Below are 17,090 nucleotides of genomic sequence, written 5' to 3' on the forward strand. Positions count from 1 at the left end.
CATTTCTAATTTTCCGAGCTCTGTTTGTTCACAGGAACCAGAACCCTTCTCGATGGAGGGCAATGATGGAGGTGGAAAAGAGGGAGAAGGAGAATAAAAAGTTCTGCGGACTGTTTGGCTTTAAGAAAAAAACAGCGATGGAGAAACGGACGGAGGATTGTGAAAAGTATTGTCTCAGGCGCGGAATTGTGTCTGTTATAGTCGGATACAGTAGATGCTTCATGTGTCTTTGTTTTAGTGTTACATTTTGTTTTCATGTTATGATTGTTAATATGAACACATTTGCTGACAATATGTTAAAACATTTGATAGAATATAAAATCTGATTTAAAAATATTACTTTCCAGATAATGCTTTGTCATAATTCTCTAATGAGTCAAAGGGATCGACCTCTATAGGTCAAGAATAGGCCTACATACAAACTCAATGGGCCATTCGTTGAGGCATTCTACTTTACATTCTACCTTAGATATATGTCTATATTTGGCTCTGCTTCATAAACATGAAGCTCAAGGTTAAAGCTCTTAGGCGTTGTCTATTGACCCGGAACCATATCTCAACAGTAGAGGAGGTGTGTGCTATCCAGTTTGCTCTGTATATCACTCAGGAAATAAGTCAATCTGTAACTGCATCTAAAATAGGAAGAGATAGCAGTGTTGCCATGCAAGGATTTCTCTTTTCTGGGTCCTCTACATCTGTTATTTCATTCTAATATGATGTCAACATGATTAGTTTGTATAAAAAAGTCACAATTATTGACAATACTTTCGTTTTTGATCAACTGTTTCAAAACAAATCTATTATTAACAGTTAAAAAAACAATATCTGATTATTTTAAAGAATACGTTGGCCTTTATATTTTTATTTATATTCTGCACGTGGTACAGTGGAGACTAGTGTTTTTAGAGCATTAAACAAACTCAGTTGGTGTTGCACATTGCACTGGCCACACCTACAGTAGCACAAAGCAAAGAGAAACCAAACAGAATGAACATATTTGCCTGCGTCACTCCTCACAATAACATGCGACTTACTGTTAATGCCAGCTCAAGAACTGAACCACTAGCGTTACAAGGTAAGTGAAGTACATGATTTTTACGTTCAGATATGTTGTTGAATGTTGATGTAATGGTTATCAATATTGTTCAGTGACTATATTTGATTATTGAAGTCCTTATTGTTTAACTTTATTTGTTCTTCTGCTTAAACAAAGTAGTTTTATGGCTTCCCTATCATGGAATAAACATCACATCAAGTGTTTGTCTGTGCTTGAACACTTCTTTACTGAAGTGTGTGCATGAGTGGATTTGATTACAGTATACCTGCAGTTTGTCCCTTTTTGGGGCATAGATGGAAAACATCACTTTATTTTAGCTTTAACATGTTTTACACAATTATTGTGTTGCATGTGACTTCAGACAAAGTTTTTTGCTATAATGTACAACCAATAGCAGGCGACTCCATGCAACTAGATTAAAGTCTATCGTGTAATTGGAGAGTGCATACACTATGCTCATAAACCACCTCTTAACTTTTCAGGAAATGTTAACGTGCATGTCTGCCCGCTTCTGCGCATGCCGTACTGTTAGCTATTGGAAACTGAGAATTATCAAAAATAATAGAAATGTAAGTGTAATATTCATATGTGTCACCATACTGAATTGTAATTGGATGCATCATACTGTGCAATGATTGGTTAAGACCACCCAGGTGGTGAGGTCATTCTAAGATGATCATGGCCAGAGACACATGGACATGCACGTTATAGCTAGTTAATAAAGAGCTACGTTTATAAATATCCTGTCGTCCTGCATTTTATTATTTTGTACAAAGCGTACAAAACAAGACATGGTGTCAGAGTAAAAGGACTAAAAGATGGATTTTGCTGGAGTTCCTTCACCTCGAATGGATTGGGGGTCTACAAATCTACCCGATGCATGGCGTAAGTTCAAACAGCATGTGGAGCTGATGTTCACGGGTCCTCTGAAGGAAAGAGGAGAAGAGGAAAAGTGCAGCTACCTGCTCCTCTGGATCGGTGAAAAAGGGAGAGACATTTACAACACATGGACACTTACCGAGGCTGAATCAAAGGTACTGAAAACATACTACGATCGTTTTGAAGCATATGTTTTGCCAAAGACCAATACAATTTTCGCTAGGTACAAATTCCATGAGAAAGTACAAGGCGCTAGTGAATCGTTTGAACAGTTTGTCACTGAGCTGCGTCTGCTTGTGAAAGACTGTGATTATGCAAACAAGGATGAGATGGTCAGGGACCGTATTGTATTTGGAATACAATCACCGCGAGTGAGAGAGAAACTTTTGAATGTTGGATCAGAGTTAACGCTGGACAAAGCTATCGACATAGCCAGATCTCACGAGCTAGCACAGGTTCAGATGAAAACCATTTCAGGCGGCAGCATGAGCGCATCACGTGAACAAGCAGTGCACGCAGTCAGGCAGACATCAAAGCACACCTCCAGTGCCCAGAGAGCATGTTTCAGAACGGAGACAGACAGAACTCCAAAACAGAGCGACACAGACTCCAAACGCCCCAAAACATGTGGATATTGTGGATACAAAGTGCATGGCGAACAGGGGAATTGCCCAGCTAAAGGCAAACAGTGTACTAAATGTGGAAAATGGAATCACTTTGCAAAAGTGTGCAGAGTTTACCGTGGAAAAACAGTACATACAGTGAGTGAAGATGAAATGTCAATCAAAGAGTCAAATGCTGATGAACTGTTTATTGATTCAGTGACACAGAAAAGTCAGATATCAGAGACAGAGCAAGCCTTTGCTGACATTGAGATAGGAAGACAAGGCACAGAGCTAAAATTCAAACTAGACACTGGTGCACAAGTAAACATTATTCCTCTGAGTAAGTACAGAAGCTTGACATCTGAGTGTGAGCTACAGCCCACCACGCGCAGACTGACTGGTTATGGTGGTGAACAGCTCCCAGTAAAAGGCACATGCACTCTCAAATGCAAATACAAGGAAAGGGACATGATGTTGGACTTTTACGTTGTTGACACTCGAGCACCTGCAGTGCTAGGTCTTAAAGCATGTTTAGACATGGACCTTATCAAGCTAGTTTTATCAGTGACAGCACCAGTAGAGATAGAGAATGTCATGGAGGAGTTTGCTGATGTTTTTACAGGAATAGGACTATTCCCAGGAGAATGTACCATTCACCTTAACCCAGACGCAACCCCTGTGATCTACCCACCGAGAAAGATTCCACTTGCTCTCCGCGCCCGTCTGAAGAAAGAGTTGGAGAGCATGGAGCAATCTGACATCGTCACCAAGGTTACAGAACCGACGGATTGGGTCAACGCGTTAGTGGTGGTGGAGAAACCACGGACAGGCAAGCTCAGAGTATGTCTCGACCCAAGAGACTTGAACAAGGCTATCAAACGCCCCCATTACCCCCTTACCGACGCTAGATGGCATCACACACAAGCTAGCGGGCGCACGCTACTTCAGTGTCATGGACGCCAGATCAGGCTACTGGGCTATCAAGCTCACAGAAGAGTCATCTAAGCTCACAACGTTCAACACACCGTTTGGACGCTACAGGTTCCGTCGCCTGCCTTTTGGGATTATCTCAGCCCAAGACGAGTTTCAGCGAAAGATCGACGAGGTGTACGAAGGCCTCGACGGAGTCGTGGCAATTGTGGACGACATCCTTGTCTATGGTCGAACCAAAGAGGAACACGACAGAAACCTCAGCGCGATGCTGCAAAGGTCCCGCGAGAGAGGAGTCCGGCTCAACCCCCGAGAAGAGCACAGTCGGCGCTACAGAGGTCAGCTACTTCGGGCATCTTCTCACAGCGAATGGAATCAAGCCAGATCCGCAGAAGATCTCAGCCATAAAGGAAATGGAGCCACCAAAGAACCGCGCAGAGCTGGAAACAGTGCTTGGCATGGTCAACTACTTAGCCAAGTTCGCACCCAGCCTCTCCAATGCTAATGCACCCCTCGTCAGCTGCTAAAGCAGTCCAGTGAGTTCCTCTGGGACAACCAACACGACATCGCTTTCCAGAAAGTGAAAGACTTGATCACGAGAGAACCAGGACCAATCCTTGCCTACTACGACCCCAACAAAGAGCTCAGACTCCAGGTGGACGCGTCAAAGTATGGACTAGGGGCAGTGCTACTGCAAGAAGGAAAACCCATCGGCTACGCTTCCAAATCTCTCACAGACTGTGAAATCAACTACGCTCAAATCGAAAAGGAGCTGTACGCCATTCTGTTCGGATGTAAGCGTTTCCATCAGTATGTCTATGGACGACAAGTCATTGTGGAATCAGACCACAAGCCCCTCGAGTCAATCATGAGGAAACCGTTAGCCGCAGCCCCGCCAAGGCTACAGAGAATGATCCTTCAACTACAAAAATACGACTTCACAATCACTCACCGTCCAGGCAAAGACATCCCTGTCGCAGACACACTCTCCAGGAAGTTTCTTACCTACAAGGACAGCAGCCTCAGTGAAGGCATGGACATGCAGGTGCACACTGTGTACAGCAACTTACCAGTTAGTGACACAAAACTGAAGGAGATCCGAGCAGAAACAGAAAAAGACACACAACTCACACAGCTGAGGAAAGTCATACAGTCAGGATGGCCTGAGGAGAGGAGAAAATGCCCTCAGAGCGTCTCAGAGTTCTGGAACCATCGTGACGAACTATCACAGATCAACGGAATCATTTTCAAAGGAGAGAAAATCATCATTCCTACCAGTCTCAGAGAAGAGATTTTGACAAAGATCCATGCTGGACACATGGGCATGGAAAAGTGCAAACAGAGAGCACGGGACATTTTGTTTTGGCCCGGAATGTGCAAACAAATAGAGGACATGGTTGGTAAATGCCCCACCTGTCTTGAACGACGCCCCTCGAACACCAAAGAGCCAATGTTACCTCACCGTATCCCAGACCGACCTTGGCAGGTCGTGGCAACCGATCTGTTCACGTGGAACAACGAGGACTACATTATAACAGTGGACTACTACAGCAGATACTTCGAACTCGACAAGCTTCACAGCACCACATCTGCAGCTGTGATACACAAGCTGAAAGCAGCCTTTGCCAGGCATGGCATTGTAGAGACTTTAATATCTGACAATGGGCCCTGTTACAAATCAAATGAGTTTGAATCCTTCACAAAAGCATGGGAGTTCACACACGTCACCACAAGCCCACATTACCCTCAAAGTAATGGCCTTGCTGAAAAATCTGTGCAGATCGCTAAATCACTCATGGACAAAGCAAAAGCAGACAAGAGAGACCCCTACCTCAGTCTCCTTGAATACCGCAACACTCCAGTTGACAACTTCAAATCACCAGCCCAGCTGTTGATGAGCCGCAGACTTCGCTCAATCCTCCCCAGCACCAACCAGCAGCTGCAACCTGAGGTCGTCAGCTACAAGGAAGTGCATGCAAAACGTGCACAGAGACAGCAACAGCAAAAGCGATACTACGACAGGTCCGCCAGACCACTGCCACCACTGAACGACGGAGAGTCAGTTAGAATCCAGGAGCATGGCTACTGGAAGCCAGCAGTCGTCATCCAACCAGCTGACACTGAACGTTCATATCACGTTCGCACCGCAGAAGGAGCGGTGTACCGCCGCAATCGTCGTCACCTACTGAACACAAAAGAACAACACACTGACGAGATGAACTGTTCCCCTGAAAGAGAACGGGATGGACTAAACACAGACACAACACAACATACACCATACTTACCTGCAACACCACAAGAACTGTTGACTGACACAGAAGCATGCTCAGCTTCATATCACACAAGGTCAGGAAGAGAGGTCAAGCCTAGAGCTGTCCTAGACCTGTGAAATGTCAAAGGGTGTAGGCGGATCGCTGCCCTAAAAGAGTTTCCAGACTGTAAACTTGTTATTGAAAGTTAACTTGAAATGCTTTGGTATTGTATTTGTTTGATATGTTGAGATGTCATTGCTACAGTGAAAAGCTGAGTTGCTGAGAAATATTTGTTCTAAAAATAACAATATGCTGAATCATTGTTTGTCTGTTATGTTGATGCAGTTGGTGCAGTTTAAATGGTTACTTACCTCGAGTTCAAACTACAGAGCATATATTCAAAAGAAACGCTTTATTGTTCCACATATTTTTTCTTTTTTTTAAAAGAAGGGGGGATGTAATATTCATATGTGTCACCATACTGAATTGTAATTGGATGCATCATACTGTGCAATGATTGGTTAAGACCACCCAGGTGGTGAGGTCATTCTAAGATGATCATGGCCAGAGACACATGGACATGCACGTTATAGCTAGTTAATAAAGAGCTACGTTTATAAATATCCTGTCGTCCTGCATTTTATTATTTTGTACAAAGCGTACAAAACAAGACAGTAAGTTAAACATAATTATTTTACAATGCAAAGTCGATTTAACATGCATGTGTAATCACTATCAAATGTAATCTCTAACACCAGGGATTCCTGTGTTACTGGTTCCTTCACTTCCTTGTTACATTTACATTTACGTCATTTAGCAGACGCTCTTATCCAGAGCGACTTACATAGTGTTTATGAAAGAAGAAATCATATCACTGTCTTTATTCATTTTGTAACTCATTCTAAGCTAGTCTAAACTAGTCTATAACATGGATGATGATGATGACAGAGGCATAGTAATATTCTATAAATTGTGTATCATTGTGAATGGTGTGGGACACTTTATGTGTATAAGCCATGGTGACCTAATTTAACCTGCACCATAATTTAACCTGCATTAATATTTGTTTCAATGCAAGACAGCTAAAGAACAGCATGTGAGAGGAAACCTCTGAGAGCCGACATTAAAACAAAGTTATTTACCTGTGCAATGGCGAGTGAACGCTCCCCAAATGTTTATGGTAAGTAAATTCCAGTTCAGCATTCCAGAATGTTTAGCCTACATTTGGACATGTTATTACATTTTCATAATTAATTCCTTTACACAGCCTATGTTCGAGATACATTGTGTTAGTTAGACTGTGTGCTAAGCTTGTGACTGATTATTTCCCTCTGATGCAGGGGGTCCTCCTCCCCAGTCAGATCTTAGACTCGTGCTGCTTGGGAGAGTGGGAGCTGGGAAGAGTACAGTTGCCAAAACCATCCTGGGCAGAGATAACTTCCGGAGTGAAGGAGGCATGTGTGTCAAGAAGCAGGGTGAGGTGGCTGGAAGGACCGTCACTGTGGTAGACACACCTGGCTGGGACACTGTGAAGCGCACATCCACACATATCAAAAAAGAAATTAAGAATAGTGTAACCCTATGTCCTCCAGGACCCAATGCTCTTCTTCTGGTGGTGCCAATGGGCGAGCTGCTCTCCTCCACTGATAGAAAGGCAATTCAGTATCACGTGGAGCTACTGTCAGTTAGGGCATGGAAGTTTACCATGGTCTTGTTTGTCAGTGAGGCTGAGGAGAAATGCACATCCATTGAACAGAATCAGCTGATTGACAGAGCAAAAAGCCTTCTAGTGAAATGTGGAGACAGACACCATCTCCTTGAGTGTGGGAATTCTCCTTCCCAGATTCCTGAGCTCCTGAAAAAGATAGATGCTATGGTAGCTGAAAACTGTGAAGAATTCTTCATCCCCCAAGTATACTATGAACTGATGGAGACTACAATGCCAAGAGAAGTGACCGAGCTGAGAAGGATGTATGAAGACAGAGAGGACAGACTGAAACAGAAATTCAAAAGAGAGTTAAAGGAAAAAGAAGAAGAGCTGAAGAAGTATAAAGAAGAGAAGCCTAAAGAAGGGTTGATGAAGAGGACGAGTAGCAGTCAACTACTTCCCCCCAGTAGTAAGTATGATAATGCCACTATTAGAAATCTAAAATGCAAATACATAGACCTGTATATGTACAGATGTAGGAACTTAATTTGATCACTCTTTTGTTGCTGAGAATATACCTGCAAAGCAGGAAATGTTCACTTGTAGTGTATTTGAGTTTTAAAAAGGCTTCTTTGTAATTTCCACTTTGAAATGTTAGACTTGATTTGCCCTAACGAAAAATGTATCAACCCCTACACAACTGTCCATTAATTATAATCCACATAATAATTCACATTTCCTGTTGCTGCAGAATTATTTTCCTGCTGTAGCAAACTGGCTCAAATGAAGATCCTACATCTGTAACGGTGGTCTGATTCATGAACTGTGTGTGTGTGTGTGTATGTTTGTTTGTTCTTTGAAGTGAGCACAGAGAAGCAGGACAGGTCGGTGATGGCTGACAATCGGAACGTGGACCTACAGGCTGTCAAGCAAGGATACAGAGAAGAGACCTTGTCTGTAGTGGGCCACTACGTCAAACCACTAATAATGATTATGACTGCTGTAGTGGGAGCACTCATGGGAGCGGTTGCAGGTGCACAACATGGAACACTTGGCGCATGTATTGGGATTCCTATAGGCATTATTATGGCTGTTCTTGTGAGTTATGCTGTCCGTGGAGCCGCTACAGCAGCAAGGGATATTCCCATCACAGTCAAATTTGAGGAAAATGAAAGCCATAGGAGAGAAGAGGGAGCAGACTTCTTCTTCGATTCTCCTAAATCAAAAGGATTTGATAAGGATCAGTGACACTCTTTTGGATGTCAACACTGTTCTATTGCTATGTAGTGTATGGGCTGTGTTGTATGGACTGCCACTCTCATGGTTCACCTGACTTGACTGGCTGACCCCAGTGAAGAGACAGGACAGACTACCCAGCAAACCGGGAACATAAGAAAGGGTTTTTATACAAAATTAGGATGATAAGGAGAATATGGACCTGGGTGGAATCAGCCGTTTTTTGTGAAGTTCCTGTTGTCTATATTTGTATTCTGCACATCATACAGTGGAGACTGGTTGAAAAACTCAGTTGGTTTTGCACAGTGCACATTATGGGCTTTTGTGCATTTTATAACATTGAAGATAAAATGCTATTCTATTATAAAGGTTCATTGTATAATAAAGATATCATATTTAAATTATCTTCTTCTTGAGATCTGGGTACTGGACTGTAATACAGTGGCCAATAAGGTCCTCCTGAATATGGCGTCTTCTGCTCTGATTTTGCGTCACGGGGGGACGGGGGGCGGGGGGCGTACCCATTTTACGCAGAATTCAGTACGGTACTTGACGTTTCGGATTTACGCACTAACCCTCTCTGCTGGTTTCACCGCGAGTATTATGTTTTTGATTTACGTTATTAAACGCTAGGCTTATTTAGCCAAATTCGTTGATATTTTGTGAAAATAGAACTGAATTGAAATGTCTGTTACATTGGAAAATGTGATAGGCCTATGTGTGAGTGAGAGATGATACCAAAATGGGCTTTTCAGACAGAAGACGGCGAAGACCCCATCCATCGACTGCTTGACATCGACCTCGTTCCATTTGTCATATTCTATTCAAGGTTCTGTATTCTGATGTCGACAACATGAGAAAGGCATTCATAAAACACGTCAAAAGGTTTCCGTGGCTTACCAACGTAACCCTCTACGGTTGCCTGTTCGCCGGTGGGGATTTCGTTCACCAGTCGTTCTCGCGCAATGAAGAAATGGACTGGAGGCACACACGCAATGTGGCGGTGGTCGCTTTCAGTTTCCACGGCAACTTTAACTTCTTCTGGATGCGGGTTTTGGAGCGCAGATTTCCCGGGAATTCGGTCAGGATGGTTGTGCGTAAACTTTTCTTGGACCAGACCACAGCCGCTCCTTTGGCCACTAGTATATTCTACACAGGTCAGTCAGAAAGCTCGAGAACACTCATTGACAAACAATTCCGCATAGCTAGTCTCTGTGATATCTTATTGACAGTTCATTATTAACTTCCAGCACGTGTTCTAGGCCCTTTCTGTGAATATGTAACAATTGGACCTTAAACTGTTCATTCTGTATTAATTGATAATCTATTCGCAAAGCTCACTCTATATGTCTGTATATAGACCTAACTGAGGTCACGTGAAAGACTTGAACAGATGTGAGCTCCATATATGACATTACGGATAGTTAAATCCTACAAATGTTGGTTTCAACCAAGTAAAGTAGCCATTCAAGTCAATGGTTGTCTCTAAATGTAGGCTAACAGATATTTGACTAAACACACTGAGTTGTGTTTTCCCTAGGGGTGAGTTTCTTGGAGGGCAAAGAGGACATTTTCCAGGACTGGAGGGAGAAGTTCCTGAATACATATAAGGTGAGTCTATAGTCTGAAGAGAAACTCCAATCATGCCATTGGGTCCTGTTTTTCTGGTCAGGTCAGTCAAGTGGTTAGGAAAAAAACATGCCATTACTCAGTAGTGATGCGCAGGTTGACCCATAACCCGCAGTCCCCGCGGACGGGTTTATGGCCATTAAATATTGTGGGTGGCGGGCAGGTTGAATAAAGAGAAAACAATACCTTAAAAAATCCATAAATGTATCATTATTTTGCAATTTATATCTATAGTTTACATTTAGATTTTTCTTTCGTTATTGTTGGCTATCTGGCATTAGTGCGTAAGCCTAAACTTTAGGACGCGCAAAATAGCCTACAGCCAATCGCCAAATTATTTTAGGAACGGGTAGAAAAAGTTAATGTCAATCCACCGAGGCAAAAAGGACAATGTCGGAGTTTAGTTCATTAAGAGAAAAGCTGCGAAATGGTGAGTTGAAAATAAAGAGAAGGGAGGGCCAGAAATGTAATGTTTGGGAAAGATCTGTTGAAGTGGTAAAAGAGGATGATAGCAGTGCCGGCTGTGTTATGTGTGGTGATTGTGAGGCGCTATACAAATTCGATAGTCACAAGACGGGGACTTTAAATAGGGAAGTTGAAGGGGACTGTAGCCTACTGTTCAGATGGGTTTAATGGAAACTGAAATCTGGACACTGACTGTAGGTCTATAACCTCCAGTGGTGGAAAAAGTACCCAATTGTCATACTTGAGTAAAAGTAAATCTACCTTAATAGAGAATGACTCAAGTAAAAGTAAAAGTCACCCAGTAAAGTTCTACTTGAGTAAAAGTCTAAAAGTATTTGGTTTAAAATATACTTAAGTATCAAAAGTACATGTAATTACTAAAATATACTTAAGTATCAAAAGTAAAAGTATAAATCATTTCAAATTCCTTATAATAAGCAAACCAGATGGCACCATTTTCTTATTTTTTAAATTTACGGATAGCCAGAGGCACACTCCAACATTCCAACATAATTTACAAACTAAGCATGTGTGTTTAGTGAGTCCGCCAGATCAGAGGCAGTAGGGATGACCAGGGATGTTCTATTGATAAGTGCGTGAATTGGACAATTTTCCTGTCTTGCTAAGCATTCAAAATGTAACGAGTACTTTTGGGTGTCAAGGAAAATGTATGGAGTAAAAAGTACATTATTTTCTTTAGGAATGTAGTGAAGTAAAAGTAGTCAATAATATAAATAGTAAAGTAAAGTACAGATACCCAAAAAACTACTTAAGTAGTACTTTCAAGTAGCTTAGTGGTTAAGAGCGTTGTGCCAGTAATCGAAAGGTCGCTGGTTCTAATTCCCGAGCTGACTAGGTGAAAAATCTGCCGATGTGCCCTTGAGCAAAGCACTTAACCCTAATTGCTCCTTTAAATCGCTCTGGATTAGTATTTCAACCACATAAAATATGCAAGCCCAACTGAAATCTTATCAGAAACATATTGGGTCGTTTTCACAGCTTTCTATTTCCTTACAACCGGTCAAACTGATCTCATTTGGAAATTTTGCACAGAAAATCTTTCCTATTTTTGTTGTTGTTGAGTTATTGTGTTTTCTCCCCGGTCCCTTAACATCTTTGCTCCGCAAAAGAAGATGACCGAGAAAACTTTACTGTTGTCAACTAGATTTAAGCATTAATTCTATCGATATATGACATTCTGGTGAGCAAGGGTTTATTTAGTCTTCTAGGGCAACATAGAAGAGAAGCTGCATGTATCTAATTATAGACAAGTTGACTAACAAATAGCTTACCAAAATGTCGAAAATTATAAGCAGAAACATATCTAAAGCAGGCAACAAAAAAATCTTGCACAAGCTGTCAAAAAATTGTTCTGCCGTCTTTGACTGTAGCCTAAAACACATTTTCTATATTTGCGGGTTAGGGCGGCCGTCAGATTTTCACTCACATATAGTCCAGTGGAGGCTCCTCAGAGGAGGAAGGGGAGAACCATCCTCCTCAGTGAATTTCATAAAAACTAAAATTTAAAACATTAAAAAAGTTATCCTTTTTAGATAAAACTATACTGAATATAATCACGTCACCAAACAATTGATTAAAACACACTATTTTGCAAAGAAGGTCTACAGTAGCCTCAACAGCACTCTGTAGGGTAGCACCATGGTGTAGCCGGAGGACAGCTAGCTTCCGTCCTCATCTGGGTACATTGACTTCAATACAAAACTTAGGAGGCTCATGGTTCTCACCCCCTTCCATATACTTACACAGTAATTATGACAACTTCCGGAGGATGTCCTCCAGCCTACCAGAGCTCTTGCAGCATGAACTGACATGTTGTCCACCCATTCAAAGGATCAGATAATTAATCTAGTACTGAAAGCATAAGCTACAGCCAGCTAGCACTGCAGTGTATACATGTGGTGAGTAGTTGACTCAAAGAGAGAGAAAGAAAATAGTTTAACAGTTTTGAACAAATTCATTTCTTCCAAAATGAAGAAGCAAGAGAGAAATAGAGAGAGAGATTTTTATTAATTTTTTTCTTCACTTACTTAGCTAGCAAATGCAGCTAGCTAGTTTAGCCTACTGAAACACCCTGCTCGAACAGAGGGATGCTATGTTAGCTAGCTGGCTATGACTATCCAACACAACACTGGAACTCTTCCAAGTCAAGGTAAGCTTTTGGTATACAAATGTATTTCCACCGGGGCCCGCCGGTGTAACTGCTTACTGACTGTACACTAACATTACTGCATGATTGTAGCGGGTTTACTAACGCATTAGTTCTATTAGCTATGCTGACTATGATGTTACTTTAGCTAATATGGTGACAACGATGTAGGCTGTGTGCAGCGGTTTGGCTTGGAAAGGTTTTTTCGTCTGGTCACATACAGCTGATGTGTTGTGCATTGAAGTCCACAAGTAAAGGGACAAGGTGAGAGGAGGAGAGTGCATAGAAGGAATACAACGTGGCTGCTATGAAAGTGAACTGTGTTTATGCGTGATCAGGGGTGTATTCTTTCTGCCGATTCTGTTGAAAAAAAAATCTTAAACGGAAGCAAACGTAACAAAACGGGGATAAACATACCTGAATTTGTCCAATAGAAACTCTCGTTTGCAACTGTTGGACTAATGATTACACCCTATATCAGCTAGATGCAGGCAAGAGTGTGCAAGGCGGTATTGAATGTCACTGTCTGTTCATGTGTCACTGTCTGTCGCCTCAAATTTGTCTCTCGACCTGTGTGCACCTACTTTGTAAACTTTCATTCATAGGCTAGGTTGTAGCAACCTCATGATGGGTATAGGGAAAATTAGAGTATCATGTAGTAGCCTAAACCTATTGCTGTTACATTGAACTGGGTGCCCTCAGAACAGCCTCAATTCCTCGGGCATGGACTCTATAAGGTGTCGAAAGCACTCCACAGGGATGGTGGTGGACCATTCTTGATACACATGGGAAACTATTGAGTGTGAAAAACCCAGCAGCGTTGCAGTTCTTGACACAAACCAGTGCGCCTGGCACCTACTACCATACCCCGTTCAAAGGCACTTAAATCTTTAGTCTTGCCCATTCACCCTCTCAATGGCACACATACACAATCCATGTCTCAATTGTCTCAAGGCTTAAAAATCCTTATTTAACCTGTCTCCTCCCCTTCATGTACACTAATTGATGTGGATTTAACAAGTGACATCAATAAGGGATCATAGCTCTCACCTGGATTCACCTGGTCAGTCTATGTCATGGAAAGAGCAGGTGTTCCTAATGTTTTGTACACTCAGTGTATATGATACTTTCCCATCCTCAAGTTTCAGTAGACATAGTATTGCTTGGCCAGACTACTATGGATGGAAATTAGACTAGGCCTCAATGCTGACTAATCAACTAAGAAGCCTCTCTTGATGTATCTTAGAAGTCAAGCCCCAGACAGACAGTCTGAAAATCATTGGTGAAAGGTCGTATCAGTTCAAATGTAGGCTATCAGTGTGTTGGAGGTCTTACGAGTCTATTTACTTTCTATTTACTTTGGGCTGTCTAAAAATGTGGACAAAGTCTAATCTTGTAATGGTTGATATGCTTTTCTCTTGCAGACTGGACTCATGTTCTGGCCATTCATGCAGGTAAATGACTGTCTTTGTATAATCATATCTTAGTGTATACGAAAGCCTTGAACAATGCACATCCTATCCACCCAGTACTACTAACTTGAACAATGTCAATCATTATGGTTTCACGATATATTTACTGTATCCCATAAACATTTACATATGTCCAATGAACAAGACTTTACTCCCTCACCTACCTCCCAGTCTTCCTCCTCTCCTCTCCTCTTATCTCTTCCTTCCCCCTCTCCTAGTTCCTGAACTTTTCCCTGGTGCCACTGTACATGCGGACCACCTTCACAGGGTGCTGTGCCTTCGTCTGGGCCACCTTCCTGTGTTTCTCACGTCAGAGTGGGGACGGCACGGCCACCGCCGCCCTCGCATGGATGTTTACTCCAAAACAGGGCACGACGACAGAGCCTGAAGCGGAGAAACCAGGACCCAAACTGGACCAGACAGGGCCCAAACTGGACACAGAAGGACCCAAACAGGAGAGCCCAAGCCCCAAAGAGGAGACACGAACACCCACTGTTAAGCAGGACGACCAAGCATGAACAAAGGAGGTGGAGGCTAGTTTGAACAAGGGCGCACAAACTGACACAACACCTAGCCAAGAGAAGGGACCACAGACAAGCACTGACTCAAAATGAATCTCTGGTAGATTCTGGTTCTATAGAATCTTCAGATAAGAATTCCATCTATTTATGAATCTTATACCTCAAAATGTTCTCATCTTGAAAAGTTCAATTCCAATGTGCTATGCTACTGCACAAGATATCGGCAGGGTGTAACGTATTGCTATACAAAGGGGCTTTGTATTTATTGAACTGTTATTGATAACCATTGGATCCAGCATTCTTGAACAAACCATATTTGAACATAGAAGTGCTTGTACTACTGTACCTATTTTGATCTCCCCCCCTTTCTCTCTCTCTCTCTCTCTCTCTCTCTCTCTCTCTCTCTCGCTCTCTCTCTCTCTGTCCCCCTCTTGACAAACAACGTGTACACTCAGTGTGTTATACTCTGTAGGCTATTTTACATTTTCTGCTCTTATCTCTGAGGTCTGAAAGAAGAGTATGCATTTCCAATGAGCATTGAATCATAGTGATAGACTAATCTTGTTATTTATTTGTTTGCAATATTTCCTATCTCTCATCATCACATATTGCTGACAACATTAATAATTTATCAAATCTATAGTAATAGATACATATGTTAATACTATTTACAATATTTGGTAATCAATGCCCAATATAGATTTTTGCTTGAAATGATCATCCGTTACAAAATGTTTGAAAACATTTTCTGTTGCATGTCCTACCGAACATAACCCTGAAGTGGCTCCTACACAGATGATATTGACATCACAGATCTGCTTCCCCTCAGACATCTGCTTCCCCAAGCAGACATCTGTGTCTGTACTGTATGTCTTAATAACTGGGATTACATTAGATATTATGTGGAGAACGCTGAAACTATTGCTGTTTTCATGATATATATTATATTTCCTATCATGTCTGTACATGATCCAACTAGTACATAATGTTTAGCAGAGCATTAGGTACTATAGGGCTATATTCAATTGTTTTTATCTGTGGGATCAATCTATAAACATCTGTCTTTCTACTAGTACACAATTGTTATACATTGTAATACGATTAATATGATATTTTACTAAATATTTCGAATGTAGGCCTATTGGTGCACATCAATCCAAGTCTATTGTGAGACTAACTGTTATGATTTAACTGGATAGAACCCAAATGCAGACAAGTACACCAAGCCAGAGAAGTTTTAACAGGTTTATTATAATGTTCAATAGTCCAGGTTTCCAATAAATGGGGAAGAGCAAGTCCAGGTTACAGGGAGGGTACAGATCCAGGTCAGGGCAGGTGTGGTACCGTAATGTCCTAGTGTCCGTGGTGAGTCCAAAGGAGAGGCCCGATAGTGGAGAGCAGGATGGTGGTGGCAGGAGTGAAGCGGAGGCAGGAGTCAGGTTCCAAATATCTGTGGCACAGGAGAAAAAGTAAATAAACAGTCCAAAAAACACAAGAGCGAAAACAGACAGGTTGAGTCGGCAGCGAGACTAACATGGTTGTCTTGACTATGATCTGACGATGAGTGGAAAGTTTGACCGGGTCTTAAAGGCTGAGGTGATTATGGTGAATGAGCTGCAGCTGGAACCCTGACTCCCGCACACCAGACTTCACTCCTGCAATCAAGGACAGACAGAGGGGAGGGGGAGAGCAGAGAGAGAGCTACCTAGCAGCAGTAGGCCTAACAGTACCCCCCTCTACGGACGCCACCTGGCGGCCGACAGGGTTTATCAGGATGTAACCTATGAAACTCACGAACCAGAGCAGGATCCACAATGAAGCTCCTGGGCACCCAGGAACGTTCCTCAGGACCATAACCCTCCCAATCCACCAGGTACTGGAAACCACGACCCCGGCGGCGAACATCCAGAAGTCGCCGGACAGTGTAGACCGGACCCCCACCCACGATCTTGGGCGGAGGAGGGGGACGAGAGGGCGGGCACAAAGGGCTAACCGACACAGGCTTAATCTGGGAAACATGAAAGGTGGAATGAACCCGTAGGGAGGCAGGAAGCTGTAGCTTAACCGCGCAGGGGTTAACAATAGACAGTATCTTGAACGGTCCTATAAAACGAGGCGCCATCTTCTTCGACTCCACCTTCAATGGAAGGTCCCGTGACTTCAGCCATACCTCTTGACCAGGAGAGTAACCGGGAGCCTGGGACCGGTGACGGTTGGCTTGCCTCTGCA

At 42.5% G+C, this 17,090-nt stretch overlaps 1 protein-coding gene across 5 annotated transcripts; it reads left to right on the top strand.

Annotated features, from left to right (window-relative positions):
• Window positions 1-34: 34 nt before the first annotated feature.
• On the top strand, window positions 35-16,033 carry LOC121533134 (mpv17-like protein). 5 transcript variants are annotated; one of them, XM_045219196.1, is made up of 7 exons: window positions 35-1,075; window positions 1,540-1,626; window positions 6,802-6,903; window positions 7,064-7,840; window positions 10,148-10,218; window positions 14,293-14,322; window positions 14,559-16,033. In XM_045219196.1, exons 3-7 carry the CDS (start codon window positions 6,873-6,875, stop codon window positions 14,856-14,858), a joined length of 1,209 nt encoding a protein of 402 aa, XP_045075131.1. In that variant the 5' UTR covers window positions 35-1,075; window positions 1,540-1,626; window positions 6,802-6,872; the 3' UTR covers window positions 14,859-16,033. The 5 variants fall into 5 exon arrangements, with proteins under 5 accessions (XP_045075131.1, XP_045075130.1, XP_045075132.1 ...); XM_045219195.1 differs by lacking the exon at window positions 1,540-1,626; XM_045219197.1 differs by lacking the exon at window positions 1,540-1,626 and having other exon boundaries at window positions 6,806-6,903.
• The last annotated feature ends 1,057 nt before the right edge of the window (window positions 16,034-17,090 follow it).

This window comes from Coregonus clupeaformis, unplaced genomic scaffold (assembly GCF_020615455.1).
Source record: "Coregonus clupeaformis isolate EN_2021a unplaced genomic scaffold, ASM2061545v1 scaf2135, whole genome shotgun sequence".
Lineage (NCBI taxonomy): Eukaryota > Metazoa > Chordata > Actinopteri > Salmoniformes > Salmonidae > Coregonus > Coregonus clupeaformis.

Excerpts from the sequence above, each read along its gene's own strand:
- LOC121533134 (XM_045219196.1), top strand. The coding sequence starts at position 6,873 with ATGGCGAGTGAACGCTCCCCAAATGTTTATG. Across the intron at positions 6,904-7,063 it reads ACGCTCCCCAAATGTTTATG|GGGGTCCTCCTCCCCAGTCA; the intron begins GTAAGTAAATTC and ends CCTCTGATGCAG. Across the intron at positions 14,323-14,558 it reads TGTTCTGGCCATTCATGCAG|TTCCTGAACTTTTCCCTGGT; the intron begins GTAAATGACTGT and ends CCCCTCTCCTAG.